This window comes from Vulpes vulpes, chromosome 11 (assembly GCF_048418805.1).
Source record: "Vulpes vulpes isolate BD-2025 chromosome 11, VulVul3, whole genome shotgun sequence".
NCBI classification, from domain to species: Eukaryota; Metazoa; Chordata; class Mammalia; order Carnivora; family Canidae; genus Vulpes; species Vulpes vulpes.
The window spans coordinates 88,563,387-88,577,366 of NC_132790.1; the positions used below are offsets into that span (position 1 = coordinate 88,563,387).

Genomic DNA, 13,980 nt, shown 5'->3' on the forward strand with positions numbered 1-13,980 from the left:
GTACAACCTTGGATTATGACCTGAGCAGAAATCAAGAGTCAGATGCTTAACTGACGGAGCCACCCAGGTGCTCCACTCCAATCATACATCATACATAATACACCCAGGTGCTCCACTCCAATCATACATCATACATAAAATATTTAAGCCTAGTTTAATCAGGGGACTCTTTTTAGTGTTAAGATAATTTTAATCTCTTAAAGAGATATTCAAAACTATGTTCTTAACGTACAAAAATAAAGATTTTACGTTACCATAAGACATCTTTTATCAATTTGGTACAAGAACAGTTTTTTTTTAAATATTTTTTTAAAGGATTTTATTTATTTATTCATGAGACAGACAGAGAGAGAGAGAGAGAGAGAGAGAGAGAGGCAGAGACACAGGCAGAGGGAGAAGCAGACTCCATGCAGGGAGCCTGATGTGGGACTCGATCCTGGGTCTCCAGGATCACGCCTTGGGCCGAAGGCGGGCACTAAACCGCTGAGCCACCCAGGGATCTCCCCATACAAGAACAGTTCAAATAAAATAGAACAAAGTCTGGCCTGCTACAGGAGGGAAAAATAAAAACTCTTTTTTGAAAAACATCTTAGTTACACACTTTGCGTTCTCCATGTTGAGATCTTTGATCTATTTCTTTTTGGCTGGAGTATCTCCTTGGGTAATTTCCTCAGAAAACACATACTGCACAGCCAGGAAGTGTCCCTTTTCCACTTAATATGAATGATAGCTTAGCCAAGCACCAAAATATTGGCTCATTGTTCTTTCTTCTCTATATGTACATGCTGTTCCACTTTCCAAATTTTACAATTAACTTCCATGCCACTCTGAGTATTTATTTCTTCATACATAAACTATCTTGAAGCTTTTCTTTATTCTTGGAAATCAGATAATTCACACACGTGACTGTCTTAGTTTGTATCTCTTCTTTTTTTTTTTTTAACTAAGCTATTTCAGTCTGAAAACTAAGGTCTTTCTTCTGTTCAAGGAAATTTATTTTCAATTTTTTGCTTCAATGTTTACATTTTTGTAACTCCATTACCATAATTACATTTTCATAAGCCAGCAATGAGACTACTGTTCACATATTTTTTTCTCTAATCTCTCCTCTGTATCTCTTACCTCTCAGTTTTATCTTCTATTTTTCTTTTTTGTTTTTAAATTCTTTATGATTCTTATTTGGATTTTTAGCACTATTTTATGTTTTACATATCAAGGTTTTGTTCTTCAAAACTCTGGATGTTTTCCAAACATTTCTTTGTAATATTTTCTTTCAACCCTTCAAGTTTAACTTTTGTTGGTGTTATTTTAATCTTCAGTTTCTCCTATTATACCTGCCTTCAGGGTACTGTATGTTCTTACATTGTGCTTCCTTTCAGATCAGGCTTATGGGGTTGTCAGGCAATGAGAGAGGCAGAGGAGTGAACCTTGGCTCTCTGGTTTCTGGAAATATGAGAAAGATTAGGCCTCCCTCTCTCAGGCTGGAAGAGGAGCAGTTCAGACCAAACAGTATTGATGTCCACTGTTGGCAAGCTCTCCCAGGGATTGGCCAAGCCAGCCTTCTCCACATTCTATGGGGATTTTCTCCTGGCTCAGCAGGCTGGATCCATAGAGAAAATCCAGAGCATCTTTTTTTTTTTTTTTTTTTTAAAGAGACAGCGAGAGAGTGGGGGCAGGGGAGGGGCATGATGTGGGAGGGGCAGAGGGAGAAGGAAATAGAGAATCTTAAGTAACCTCTACACCCAGCAAGGAGCCTGACTCGGGGCTTGATCTTACAACCCTGAGATCATGACCTAACTGAAATCAAGAGTCCATGCTAAACCAACTGAGCCACCCAGGAGCCCCAAACATCCAAGCGCCTTTAGCAGCCTCTAGTATTTTCACCAATAACACTCAGGTGGTGGCCTCTACAAGACCCTGGGTCTGCACTGTCTACTTGAGAATTTAAGGATTCATTCATACTGGGCTCTACTTGAGCTTCAGTGGTAACCCATACTTCTCTTCCCCAACAAGAAGAGAGGGATCTGGGACCATGAACTAAGATCCTGTTCACCAGCAGTAACATGTATGTGCTTCACCACCACCTAGAACTAGTTCATATAATGAGAAAATGTTTATCTCATCCCTTCTAATGAGGGACACTTTCTCTCTTGGGAAGATACCCTGAGAGGAATCAGTTTCCTTATTTCTAGTAAACAAGAGTCCTGGGTAATTTTACACGTGTATGGGGAAGTCTTATGGGGATTGCATGGAGCAAGCAGATGTGACACGTACCAATTAAAAGTGATATTGCTAGGGAAAAAATGTTCCCTGACCTGTGTTACTGGAGTACAACAGAGATGTCAACTGCCTGAACTGCAGAGAAGAAATAGGGCATTCTTTTAGTCCCTTAAATAGGTCATGCTTCTCCCTGCATGCCTCCCTCACTATTCCTCCTTACTTGGACTGCCTCCTAATTTAACTTGCTTCTCTCACCTATAAAACCACTCTTTTTTCTTTTCTTTCTTTTTAAGATTTATTTTATTTTTTATTTTTTTATTTTAGAGAGAGAGCAAGCAGGGCAAGGGGCAGAGGCAGAGGGAGAAAATCTCCAGAAGACTCCCTACTAAGCACGGAGCCCAACATGAGATCAGGACATGAGTGGAAATCAAGAGTCCAATGCTTAACCAACTGAGCCACCCAGGTGCAACCACTAGTTGTTATCCCTTCAGGGAATAGCCAACATCATTCTTGAAAGAAGCCTCTAGATTCTCCAGACTAGATAAAGCTGTCCCTTTAAAAAGGGATCATTGATCCTACTACTACTTCTCCTTCCTGGGACTTAACACTAATATATATATATATATATTTTTTCAGCTTTTCATTTAAAACATGTCTTTCCTGCTAGACTATAAATGCCATGGGAGCAGCAGGTGTCTGTGTTATTCATTTGTGTCCCCTCACATGTACAGTTCCAGGCACACGGGGAGCACTCAGTTACTTGTTAACTCAATAAAAGCTAGAAGACATAAAAAATATTTATTAAGATTAAGACAGCAAAATAGAACAAAGAGTGAAGGGGAGCAGAAATGGATCAAATTAAAAAGAAGAGATGATCCTGTGGGAACCCAAATGTTGAATTAACATAGAGGGCTAAAGTGGAAAAAAAGGAAGAATCGGGCTGTGTGAAAAAGACTTAGAAAATAGATCCAAAAATCAAGATGAAACTTGTTTTAAACAGCTTTTATACCTGAGCCTGAAGTATTCAATCCACTAAAACAAGTGGAAGGAAGCCATCATTCAGATTGGAACAAGCTCAGGACGCAACACAAAGATACAGTCTCAGCTTACACATTCAAGGAAATTCCAGGGCTACTTAGGCTCTTACACACTGTGTTTCTCCTGAACATAATTAAATTTTTCTCAGTATACCCATTAAAGTGATATATATTCAAATAAATGTCAACTTTTTGTGTGTGAATTTCAGACAGATACATACAATAAGGTTTAGCTTTACCAATGACTAAAATTTTAAAGTAAATAACTCAACTCTGAATTCTCTCTCTCTCCAGTTAGGACAATAGTCCCATTTTCTTGCCAAATACGTGACTGGCCCTTAGGAGAGCTTGTGCCTCCACCAGAAATCACACCACTTTTCTAGGTAGGACCATTTAGCCCCATCTCCCAGAAAAGAGCTTTCATCATTTGAGAATCACGGTGAATGAGCCTCAATCCAGCAAAACAAAGATTCCTATGGAGAATGTGCACATGATGTCACACAGAACTCTAGAATGATTTTTTTAACTGATGAATGTGAAATTATTCTGCTTTTTCTTTGCATCTTCTGGGAAGGAAATAAAATTAATAGAAGGTATAACTTAAAGAAAAGAAATATATAATTTTCTATTTCTGATCATCAAGATAGATGTCCAAAAATAAAAGAAATACATTTGGAATGCCTGAGTGGCTCAGCGGTTAAGTGTTAATGCCACAGTTAGCCCAGCGGTTAAGTGGGTTCCCTGCATGGAGCCTGCTTCTCCCTCTGCCTGTGTCTCTGCCTCTCTCCTGCATCTCTCATGAATAAATAAATAAAATATTTAAAAAAAAAAACCAAAAAACAAAAAACAAGGCAGCCCTGGTGGCCCAGCAGTTTAGCGCCACCTTCAGCCCAGGGTGTGATCCTGGAGACCCGGGATCAAGTCCCACATTGGGCTCCCTGCATGGATGGGGTCTGCTTCTCCCTCTGCCTGTGTCTCTGCCTCTCTCTCTCTCTCTCTCTCTCTCTCTCTCTCTGTGTCACGAATAAATAAATAAAATCTTAAAAAAATAATAAAATAAAAAATAAAAAAAGAAAAGGAAAGAAAAGAAGTACATTTAAAGAAGAAACTTTTGGGGCACCTGGGTGGCTCAATCAGTTGGGCCTCCAACTGTTGATTTCAGCTCAGGTCATGATATCAGGGTCCTGTCCTGAGATCAAGCATCTTGTTGGGCTCCATGCTCAGCAGGGATTCTGCTTGAGATTCTCTCTCTCCCCCTCTGCCCCTCCCCCTTCTCAAGCTCTCACTCTTACACTCTCTCTGAATAAATAAATAAATAAATCTAAAAAAAGAAAAAAAAAACAAGAGACTTTAAGGAGGTAACAGAAAACTTTGAAATAAACTTTTTTTGTGTGCAGGCTCATGGAAAAAGAGAAAAAGGAAGAAAGGAGATAGATTGGCATTTTCCTCCTATGTTTACTGGCAAAAGATTTAGCTCTGTCTTTAAACGAATCAGCTTAGTTCAAATTAGCAAAGTAGAAAACCATAGCCTGCTCCATAATTTTATCATCAGAGATACCCCACTGTTAATCTTTGGTATATAACATTTCACACCTTCTGCATGAAATGTGGCTATATAATATACAGGCTGTTCATTATTTACAATAGCCAAAAAGTGAAAATAACCCAAATGTCAATGACAGGTGACATCATTTTTTAGATGTGTATTTCTTTGATTGTTGAATTTGAACAGCATTTTTTTCATTTTTATTTATTTAAAAAAATTTTAATTTTTATTTATTTATGATAGTCACAGAGAGAGAGAGAGAGAGAGAGGGGCAGAGACACAGGTAGAGGGAGAAGCAGGCTCCATGCACCAGGAGCCCAACGTGGGATTCGATCCCGGGTCTCCAGGATCGCGCCCTGGGCCAAAGGCAGGCGCCAAACCGCTGCGCCACCCAGGGATCCCTTTTTTTCATTTTTAATTATTTTTTTAAGATTTAATTTATTTATTTGAGAGAGAGCAAGAGAGGGAGAGAGTAAAGTGGGAGAGGGAGAGGGAAAAGGAGGTTCCCTGCCCAGCATGGAGCCCAACGCAGGACTCGATCCCAGGACTCTGGGATCATGACCTTAGCTGAGGGCAGACGCTTAAGTGACCGAGCCACCCAAGTGCCCAATGAATAGTATTTTATTAAGTTTGCTTATTTATTTTTTTTTTTTAGTAATCTCTACACCCAATGTGGAGCTTGGTCTAGTGACCCTGAGATCAAGAGTCAAATGCCCTTCCAGCTGAGCAGCCAGGAGCCTCTGAGTAGCCTTTTTTAGTAGTTATTTATGATAGTTGTACTTCTGTACTTGGTTAATTTTTTTTTAAAGATTTTATTTATTTATTCATGAGAGAGAGACACACACACACACACAGAGGCAGACACAGGCAGAGGGAGAAGCAGGCTCCATGCAGGGAGCCCAATGCGGGATTCGATCCCAGGACTCTAGGATCACACCCTGGGCTGAAGGCAGGCACTAAACCACTGAGCCACCCAGAGATCTCCTTGTTCATTCTTTAGTCATCTTTATTAATTTTTTGGTGTATGCTACAAATTGGTCTTACCAATTTGACTTTTAACTTTGCTTATGCCATCTCTCCTTACACATTCTAATAATTTATATACTTAAATTTACTGTCTTTTTTTTTTCTTTATGGTATCTGGCCTTAAGGCTTAGCCTTTTACCACCCCAGTGTCATAAAAATAATATCCTATTATTTTAAATCATAGTTCTTAAGTCTCATTTGAACAATCCACTCATTCTCTACTCGTCAATAGTCCTATGACATTCTTGAATTCTTTAAGTCTGTTCTATGAAATCTGTTTAAAAGAAGATTTACCTAATTCTTGAGCCCATTTTATGATAGTGCCAGTGTCTCCTGCATTGCTTTCAGCTAAGCATACAACTTCTTGGCCAATCTTCCACCCAATTAGTGGATAAAAGCCTTAAAGAAAAAAAGAAACAAAATAAGTCAAATGTAATAAATAGATAATTCATTACAGAGACATCTACAGTTTGATTATCTTAAAAAATAGCAAAGTGGCTCTGAAGTCAGTGGTCTCACAAGTTTCTAACCTCTTAGCCTCAGTCTCCTCAACTGTGAAATAGTTGGCCTCCGAAAGCTCCTGTGAGAATAAACTGAATTACTGCATAAAAAACTTAGTGCAGTTCCTGGTATTTAATATGAACAATAAACATTAGCTTTTAGTAGCCATAGGCATATTTATGTCTCTAGAAACACACAGAGCCATTTATGCTATTGCATTTATCTGTGAAGCTTCCTAAATAGAAACAATCTAATGCAATGATGAAATTTTCTAGCTTTCATTTTCCTAATTAGGGGAAAAGGAAGAGCTTGAGGGAGGATGGAAAGTAAGAAAAAGATTTTTAAAATCTCCCTCTTAGTAACCATGTTAGGAGACCATAGTCCGGATTTAGAATCCACAGGTCTCTTAGGGTATAGTTCCACATTCTAAATTTCTTTGTTTACACATCCTAGGATGTCTTCCATAAGGGAGACCAATTTCTTGGCAACTGTCATTAAATATGCATGGATCACTAGTTGAGAATTATTAAAAAAAAAAAAATCACAAAAGAAGAACTGCTAACACATAAAAGAAAATTTAGAGGCCTAGAAAGATGTTTTAAACAAATATAACAGATATTACAGGTAAATAATTGGTAAACTGACCAAAAGCCCCTAATCCTGAATTTTTCTATAATAACATGTCTCATTTTTTTATACTTTTAAAGAAAAAAGGGAATTGGAAATTAACTGTCTCTTGGAATACGAATACTAGCAAAAAATACATTAGAGAATACCCTTAATAAAAAATGGGAAAACAGTATTACAAAAGTTAAATATAAAAAGAAATGATATTTTATCAATAAAAAGGATAAATTCTAACTATTTACCTCCAATAGTATGTTGAAGGTTATTTCCAGTATTAATATCCAAAAATGTCCCAGTTCCCATGGTTAGTTTCACATCTCCTGCATGGAAGCAGCACTCTCCAAACATGGCTGATTGCTGATCGGCGACCTGTCAAAAATGTTCAAATATAAGATGGCTGGGTCATACAGTGGCCCATTTTACTGTATTCCACTGTCTCCTATATTAAATTCTCAAGGGTCAACATTTTGTTTTCTTTTTTCCTTTTCCTTACAAAAAAAAAAAAAAAAATCCCTAGAAAGAACAACAAGATAGAAGTTTCTCCAGGACTAACATTTTGTGAATGAATAATGTGCCTCAGGAATTTTTAGTAGGCAGCCCACTTTATGACTTTTAAGTCATATCCCAGGAAAAATCTGAAAAATAAAGGTCAGAATAAAAATTGTGGGGAAAAAAACTAAGATTTTTCAACTTAAAAGTAGTTTCATTCATTAGTCAAAATAATGACCTCACTAATTTCTCTTTTAATAAGAGTGATAGGTGTGTGCTCAATATAAATAGATACAGGTCAAAACTGCATATTCCCAATCATATTACTTTTGTTAAAAGAAATAATATAACAATTTGTTAAAACAACTGTATGTAGCTTGTTAAGAATCAATGTTTAACAGAGTAAATTTTAAAGGCCTAATAGGCTTTATTAATTGATGCATGAATTGGGCATTCCATCTAGCAGAGGTGAGCTTCAAAGGGCTAAAGAAAAGGAAAAGTTTTTAAAAGTAGAGAAAGAGCAGAGAAAAAAGGAAACTATTAGCAAAGAATCCATTGTTTTAAGCACAGTCACCCTCCTAACGGGAACAGATGGGGTCTATCATTAAATTTACTAATGCTTACTGGGAAATTCCCATGTTGACTGGTTAAGGGTTACATTTCTGGGAGGCTGAAACTACAGGTAGGTTAGCTATTGAATCTTGGTTTATTGGCTTATAGCTGCCATTTTAAGCCTGTGGTTTTCTTTTTATTCCTCCCTTTTGATCAGACTCTAGCTTAACTGAGAGATGCGATCAAAATTTAAAGCATTAATATCATTCTCTACCACTCCAGAGTTCTCACAGCTATTATTGATCCTGTGTGTGGCATTCACAGGTCACGATGGTTTTTTTGCTTAATCTCTGTGATATTCACAGGTTACAACTTCAGGTTCACAATTTTTATGTTGGCTCTTCCTTTTCTCATGTTCCACTCTTAGGGAGATCATGTGCTTGGCAGTTAACATGCATTTAAAGCTTTTGAAAGAATACAATGTACTAGGGAGAGAATTGTGATAATTATAAGAAGGATAATTCCCAATATTTGGAGTGTATTTCTAGTAGTGTTAAGCAATTGGGAACTGTCTGTTAAATTGGCATTCTTTAGATTGGTAAATTTATAAATATATTTTATAATTTTTAGAAGCATATGTCTTTTTAATTTTCCAATGTAGCACAAACATATGCAAATACATTTTAGTTGTTCTGGAATAAGAAGTTACGGGATCCCTGGGTGGCGCAGCGGTTTGGCTCCTGCCTTTGGCCCAGGGCGCGATCCTGGAGACCCGGGATCGAATCCCACATCAGGCTCCCAGTGCATGGAGCCTGCTTCTCCCTCTGCCTGTGTCTCTGCCTCTCTCTCTCTCTCTCTGTGACTATCATAAATAAATAAAAATAAATAAATAAAATTTAAAAAAAAAAAAAAAAAAAAAAAAGAAGTTACAAGTAGCTATTTCTCTTTTTTTTTTTTTAAGGTTTTAAAAAAATTTTAAGTAATCTCTACCCCAATGTGGAGCTCGAACTTACGGCCCTAAGATCGAGAGTCACCTGCTCCACCAAAGCCAGCCAGGCACCACAAGTTAAACCTATGTTTAGTAACTGATATTTTAGTATTCCATCTTATTTACAAATGATATAGATATTTAATGAATTTAGCTTAATTCATTACTTAACCTAACTTAGCAAAACTTTAAGCGCTAGGTTCCCAAAATGATATGGGAGACTATTTAAAAGATTACCTAAATTTTTTATTTTATTTATATCTATTTACTTGTTCTTAATAATTACACTTATGTCACCCTAAAAACTTCTTGAGACATCAGATAAAGTCAGTTACTCTTCCAAGTTTCTTTTTTTTTTTTTTAAGATTTATCTATTTATTTGAGAAAGATGGGGGGGGGGGGTAGAGAGGGAGAGAAAGAGAATCTCAAGCAGACTTTCCACCAAGTACAGAGCTTGATGCGGGGCTCAATCTCACGACCCCAAGACGATGACCTGAGCTGAAATCAAGAGTTGGATGCCCAACCAACTGAGCTACCCAGGTGTGCCCTGCCAAGCTATTAAAAAAAAAATGTAACAGATAACATTACATTATTTGCCTTTAAGTAAACCAAGTCAGAATAAAATGTTACTGCTAATAGCCCTAAAGACATGTCTAGTTTAATTTTTTAAAATATTTACTTATTTGAGAGACAGTGCATACAAGCACATGCACACAAGTGGGAGGGGCTGAGGAACAGGGAGAGAGAATCTCAAGCAGAGTCCACACAGAGCACAGAGCCCAAAGTAGGGCTCAGTGTTCGATCCCATAACTCCGATATCATGATCTGAGCCAAAACCAAGGGTTGGTTGCTTAACAACCTGTGCCATTCAGGCGCCAAGATATGTCTACTTTAATTAAACCAGCAACCTTAAAGTAGATTTCACATCAAGTATTTTCCCAGATCATGTGAACTTGAGAAAATATTTGGATTAGTTTCTTTCTGAGAGTTTTAAAATGTCTAATCCTTACCAGCGTTTGTCTTCAAACCAAGTAAATAGAGGTCTTTTACAAATTAATTTTAGCAATACCACCCAGAGGTAGAAAAAATATCTCACATTTACTATAAACACAGAGAAATAGATGTGCATAAAGACCCTATAGTTACTAACATTTGTGGAGATTTTTAAGACTTGTATTTGTCCCTGGGATTAATCTGTACTAGAGTTTGGGAAAAGAGCCCTTTTGAAGGTTGTATTTTAAAAAGGCTTCTTGGGGATCCCTGGGTAGCTCAGCAGTTTAGCGCCTGCCTTTGGCCCAGGGTGCGATCCTGGAGTCCCGGGATTGAGTCCCAGTATTGAGTCCCGCGTCGGGCTCCTGGCATGGATCCTGCTTCTCCCTCTGTCTGTGTCTCTGCCTCTCTCTCTCTCTCTTTCTCTGTGTGTCTATCATGAATAAATAAGTAATTTTTTTTAAAAAAAAGGCTTTCGATCCCTGGGTGGCACAGCGGTTTGGCGCCTGCCTTTGGCCCAGGGCGCGATCCTGGAGACCCGGGATCGAATCCCACATCGGGCTCCCGGTGCATGGAGCCTGTTTCTCCCTCTGCCCGTGTCTCTGCCTCTCTCTCTCTCTCTATCATAAATTTAAAAAAAAAAAAAAAAAAAAAGGCTTCTTTCCCTTTTTTTCTCTCTGGTGATTGTGGGCTGTGTTTACATTTCAAAGAAATGATTATATGTGTAACTTTAAGGGACAGAGAAAGAATGCAATTTCTTCCAAGAAGGACTCTGGTTTCCTAAAGCCACTAATTTACAATCTGTCTGAGATACATAGGGGAAGTTTTGGAATTGATGAAGAACCAGGTAAACTGTGAATTGCCTGTAGAGCTACATTTCTAGTTTTATGAAGATCGGCAAGATAAGGACACTCGCTTTCAATTCCTCCAAGAACTGGGTTGTAAACTAAATGACATTATGGGTTGATCTACCTGTCTAACTACATTATTCTCAGTTTGTTTCTTTTTCCTCTGGGGACATGGTTTCAATTTAAATTATTTCTGGTGATACTGAATAATACCCCACGGGTGTAAGAGGAATCCTCAAAGACAGTTTAAAAAGATACTACCTTTCCAAGATCTAGAGTCACTCCCAATGATAGCCAAAATAACCAAAACCTGCATGTCCCATGCAGGCAGAAAGCCAAGCCCAGTTATGCAAAACAAGACAAAGAAAAGGCAATAGGTAAATCTGGAAAAGAAAGGATCAACAGCCAACAGTCTGGATTTAGAAAGGAAAGGATGATGTGAAATTTTCTTTTCCTTTCTGGACTGGGCACTACAGAGATTTAGAAGGAATTGATTCTGGTAAGAATTTTCACCCTTTGCTGGCTTCTCCCAGTTTTTCCAGGATCCCCTCTGCAGGCTCCAGTATCTACCAGAGTTCCTCATTTACTGTTTAAGGGAATAACCTAGCAATTTTACCAGAAAACCCCTCAGTTTCAACTCTAGAAGAGGTCTATATGGGAGTCCTCCTATGAAGGTAAATACAGGGGTGTGTGTAAGGCCACTAATGTGGTGGAGTTCTGTTTATGGTTGTGTAGTCTTTTTTTGAGCAGAGAAACAATTCAGACAGGATTAATAGAATGAGTACTACAGGGAGGATAGAGGCGGGGCAGTAAGAGTTACATCACTCTTAACAGGCTTTTGTTTTGGGTACCTCTTCTCTCTCTGATTTTTAATTAGCCTTCTGCCATGAATCTTTTAAGGGAACAACATGGGAATTTTGAAATCTTTTGGAGGCTTCTGCTTGCCAATTAACACAGGTATCCTATTCCATTTAATTTGGGAATCCCTGCCTTCAAGTGCACTTCTTACATGATTTTATCTAATTGGAATGGTCCCCATAATGACCATTGTATTTCTAGTTGTAATCCCTTGAAGGCTGGGGCAGTTTGGTAGAATTCTAGGCACAAATGGAGTTAACCCATATTTCTGTCCAGCCATTCTACCTGCAAATGAGGTGCAACTCATATTTCTGTCTGGCCTCAACCTGACAGGTTACTGAGCCAAGTTCCTCAACTTAGTAAGATTTTGCCATTTTTGCAAGATATCTACAACTTCTAGGACTATAGTTCTTAGACATAAAATAAGCAGGTATGCTGCAAGGTGGCATGCCTGACCCTTCAGAATTTAAGGACCCCATTAGCTAAGCCTTTGGATTTCTCAGAGCCAAACTAATACCTTAAAAGGATGGGTCACTAGGTTGGGGATCCTGCACGTTTTATAGTGTACCTCACTATATGGAAGTTTTCTTGATGCTGGTGGGTGGAACTTGTATCAATCTAACCCATTCTGTCATCAACTTACTATATTTTCTTGAGGAGGCAAGTGTTCTAACAGCCTTCAAATGCTCAACCTGTGCCCACCAATTTTTCCAGTTTTTTGGCCTCTGAGATCCCTGTTAGTGATAGCATTTATCTACACAAAATAAGACAAATATGTGTACCTTAATATATCAGCAACAACCAAGAGACATTACTGTGTCCTGGTCACAAGAAGGCCCTGTGCTCACCACTGCCAACTCTTGTGGAATCTTGCTGGAGTTTTCCAGTAATTCCAGGGGAATTGTGGTCTGAAAGGCCAGGAATTTGGCTCTGGGCAGACTCTTTTGCCAGCTCAGTTGGGCTCCAGGCAAAACTGCCAGCTCTGGGCATAACCATCTGGCAGTTTCGGCTGTAAAGGAAGGCCAATTAGATTGGGGGAGTTTGAATGAACAATTAGTGAAGCTCACAACCAAGAGGGAACTTACCCACAGCCCTCAGGAACAGCGAGAAACACATGAATTCAAAGAGTTCGTGGGGTACCATGCCCATGTTTCTCGTTGTCCCCAAATGCTGTTGGAAGTTCACTTTGGAAAAAAAAAAAAAAAAAGTTCACTTTGGATCTTGTTGCTGCCTGCGACCAAATCTGTTAAATGACAAAAATTGAAGCAAGTAATTTTAAAGATCTAACTGGCTTTATTAATCAATCCATGAATTGGGCAGCATCCCATCTAACAAGTACAGAGAGCTCCAAAGAGCTACAGAAAAGGAAAGATTTTTTTTTTTAAAGTAGGCTCCGCACTCACCACAGAGCCCAACACAGGGCTTACACTCATGAACCTAAGATCAAGACCTGAGCTGAGATCAAGAGTTGATCACTTAACCAACAAACCACACAGGTGTCCCAGAAAAGGAAAGATTTTTAAAGGTAGAGAGGGAGTGGGAAAAGATAATTATTAGCACAAAAAAAAAAAAAAAAAAAAAATCCACTGTTTTAGGCAATGTTGCCCTCCTAAGGGGAATGGAAAAGGTCTATCAGTAAATTTCCTAGTGCTGATGGAAAATTCCCATGTGGACTGGTTAAGGGTTACATTTCTGGGGAGTTGAAACTGCAGTTGGAGTAGGTATCAAGTCTTGGCTTATTAACTTGGGCTGCCATTTTGGGCCTGAGGTTTTTTGTTTTTGCTTTTTTTTTTTTTTTTTAAGATTTTAATTTCTACACAATTTAACTAGAAATTAAATTTATGATTTTAAATAAATTTCTACGAATTTAAGAATTTATTTTTAAGTAATTTCCACACTCAAAAGTAATTTTGAGTAGGGCTTGAACTTACAATCCCAAGATCAAGAGTCACATGCTCCACTGACTGAGCCAGCCAGGTACCTCTCTTCTTAATTACATATAGCAATATTTTAAAAACCAAAACTCATCTGAAGAACATTTTGTCACTAAACTTCAATTATCCTTCCAGCCATACCCTTATCTAAACCTGAGCCTACCATTGAGGTGAATAAGACTGATCCTCTCTAAGTGACCAAGAATTTATAACTTAGGAATTAAATTCCCCTTCTCTTACCTGATTTCTCTACCTATTGTGGCAACCATCCACCTAAGGAAAGATGGCCTATACTTCCTGCTTAAGCTATTATAAGAAATCAAAGTCAAAGTCAGTTTCCACACATCCTCTCAACCAGGTGGAA

The 13,980-nt window shown here is 38.3% G+C and overlaps 1 protein-coding gene across 3 annotated transcripts in view; it reads right to left on the reverse strand.

The window, feature by feature from the left end:
• GK5 (glycerol kinase 5) overlaps positions 1 to 13,980 on the reverse strand; it is a 73,795-nt gene that overhangs the window by 24,115 nt on the left and 35,700 nt on the right. For all 3 annotated transcript variants that reach the window (XM_072727053.1, XM_072727052.1, XM_072727055.1), the window contains 2 exons: positions 7,200 to 7,326; positions 6,124 to 6,228 (listed from right to left, as the gene is read on the reverse strand). In XM_072727053.1, the coding sequence (XP_072583154.1) occupies positions 6,124 to 6,228; positions 7,200 to 7,326 (232 nt within the window). The remainder of the gene's footprint in view (positions 1 to 6,123; positions 6,229 to 7,199; positions 7,327 to 13,980) is intronic.